The 2500-nt window shown below is 37.6% G+C and overlaps 1 protein-coding gene across 4 annotated transcripts in view; it reads left to right on the top strand.

Annotated features, from left to right (window-relative positions):
• Positions 1-2500, top strand: part of LOC122333015 (coiled-coil domain-containing protein 138-like) — a 13879-nt gene that overhangs the window by 4751 nt on the left and 6628 nt on the right. For all 4 annotated transcript variants that reach the window (XM_043230495.1, XM_043230498.1, XM_043230496.1 and 1 more), the window contains exons 8-10: positions 287-364; positions 598-711; positions 1722-1826. In XM_043230495.1, the coding sequence (XP_043086430.1) occupies positions 287-364; positions 598-711; positions 1722-1826 (297 nt within the window). The remainder of the gene's footprint in view (positions 1-286; positions 365-597; positions 712-1721; positions 1827-2500) is intronic.

Raw genomic sequence — 2500 nt, forward strand, 5'->3', positions numbered from 1 at the left:
ACATGTGTGTGTGCACTTATATATATATATATATATATATATATATATATATATATATATATAATATATTATTATGTTGTAATGCCTTTGCTTGTATAGTGCTTGATTGGTTGTTGAATTGATTATTTTCTCTTTTCCTTTGGATTTTGATGAACCATAAACAATTAACCTGTCTGACAAACAGCTCCTAATACTGTAATATACTGTAAATGGCTCTCAGCGCTGTTGATGTTTCAGTGAGACTCGTCTGATTCTGTCTGTGAGTAACGAGAGTTCGTTTGTGCAGCTTAATGAGGTCAGCGAGCAGAACAGGAAGTTGGAAAGTCAGTCGCGGAAAGTTCAAGCTCGACTGGAGAACCTGCAGGTACAAGACAAGCCTCCGGTGACGCCTGAATCACTCAGATTTTAAAATGTTTCATGCATTTGTTGTAATTTATTTCTGTGAAGCTGAATTTTCATCATCATTACTCCAGTCTTCAGAAATCATAATAATATCCTGATTTATTTCTGATTATTATCGGTGTTAAAAACAGCTTATTAGTTTTGTCCTGAACCGTTTCTGGGTGAATGACGTCTAGGGTGTGTTTGTTTTTGCAGAGAAGGTACGAGTCGTTCTCGACGCACAGGAGCCGGGAAACAGCTGCTCCTAAAGCGTGCGACCCCAAACCCAGCAGACCAGAGAAACCTCCCTCAAATAAAGCGGCCGGCAAGGTGAAGTGTGTTCTGAGCAGTCCTGTGTTTACACAGTAATCAGCTGTGATTGCAGCGTTCAATCAGACTTCTGTTCATCACAAAGCCTGCTGGGAACTCTAATCAGGACCAGTGCTAGACAAAGTTACTTTAGAAAGTAATGCAATCTTTCGTTACTAATTACGCTGCACAGTTACTTTTTTTAACGAAGCGAGTAGCAAGTAATGGAAAGTAATGCGTTACTGAGTCATTAGTCACTTATTATGCGTTACATTACTGAGTAATTATGTTACTTAGTAGTTTATGGTACTGTTACTTTTTATCCATCACTTATTTATATAGCGCTTTTAACAATACAGGTTGTGTCAAAGCACCGAATAGAGAGATGTCTAGAGAAGATAGAGTGTTATGTTACTTAATGCATTACTTTTTTATGGAAAGAAATGTCACGTTACTAGGCAACTCAACTGGAATAAAACACAAATGTGTTATTTTTGCTCAGTAGTGTTGCTTAAGACGTTGCTTAATAAACATTAATTATATTTGTCTTATTTAACGAGGTTGCACACTGAGCTGTGTTTTTGAGTAAATGTTGATATTTCTCTCAACATGGCAACCCCGGAGCTGTCAGTATCAGCTCAGATATGTCTTTGGAGGTAATGTTTTGAACAGGAAGTTCAGTGCTGGGCGTCCGGTCAGAGGAGAACTGGTCTCAACTGAGTCTGGTTTCTCCCCAGGTTTTTTTTCTCCATTCTGTATGGATGGGGTTTTGGTTCCTCTGTCTTCTTGGTTGGGGACACTTAACTTCTAGAGATTATCGTTGAATTGATTCCAGAGACCGTCTCTGCATTTAATAAGAAATTGTTCAATCTCTTCATTATACATCCCTGTCAGTGTATTCTTCTACTTTATACTGTTCAGTGCTTTGATACAACCTGTGTTGATAAAAGCGCTATATAAATAAAAATGATTGATTGATTGATTGATTGATTGATGTGATGACGTAGCTGCTGTGTTGTGCTGGTCATCAGGCCGCCGGGCCGCTGCTGAAGCTGCTGCTGGATTGGCTGGTGGAGGGTCAGCTGATGGAGGGCCGACTCGGGCCGAGGCCTTCACCTCACGAGAGATGCGCCAGGGTCTGTCACGTGTGTTTTCTTCTCACATCTCACACCCAGCACACGACCGAAGCCTTACATCACGACATTATTCTGCCGTTAAACACGTCCCTCATCACTGTGATGTGAACACGCCTCGTTCTCATTGCTGTAATGAGTCCAGATGTTTCCCTTGTGTTTGTTCTGCTCGTGTAATGAGAGCCAGCGCTGATTCGTTAGACTCATTAGATTAATGACTGTAATCGGACACGTTTCTGAGTGATGTAACACACCGTAGGATTGATTTTACTCGTCGAGGTTTGATTGCTGGTTATTTTTTCCAGCCACACGTAAGCAGAAAAAGAGCTTCATAAATGATTATGAAAACAAACCTTCAGGACAAAGTAAATTTAATTTCTGAGTTCATGGGTTTTGCAGCATGCTTTTAAACATGAGACTTATTTTTCTTCCCCATTTCAGTAGTGTACCTGCTGGCTCTGCTTAAAACAAAAAAATATAAAAAAATGTGTGTATATATATATATATATATATATATATATATATATATATATATATATATATATATATATATATATATATATATATATATATATATCATATATATATATACATATAACAAACCCCAAAATATATATATGCAGAATAATAATATATCTTATTTTGTTTTTATTACTCTATATTTATACTTATTTATA

Source organism: Puntigrus tetrazona, unplaced genomic scaffold (genome assembly GCF_018831695.1).
Source record: "Puntigrus tetrazona isolate hp1 unplaced genomic scaffold, ASM1883169v1 S000000173, whole genome shotgun sequence".
Taxonomy (NCBI): Eukaryota; Metazoa; Chordata; class Actinopteri; order Cypriniformes; family Cyprinidae; genus Puntigrus; species Puntigrus tetrazona.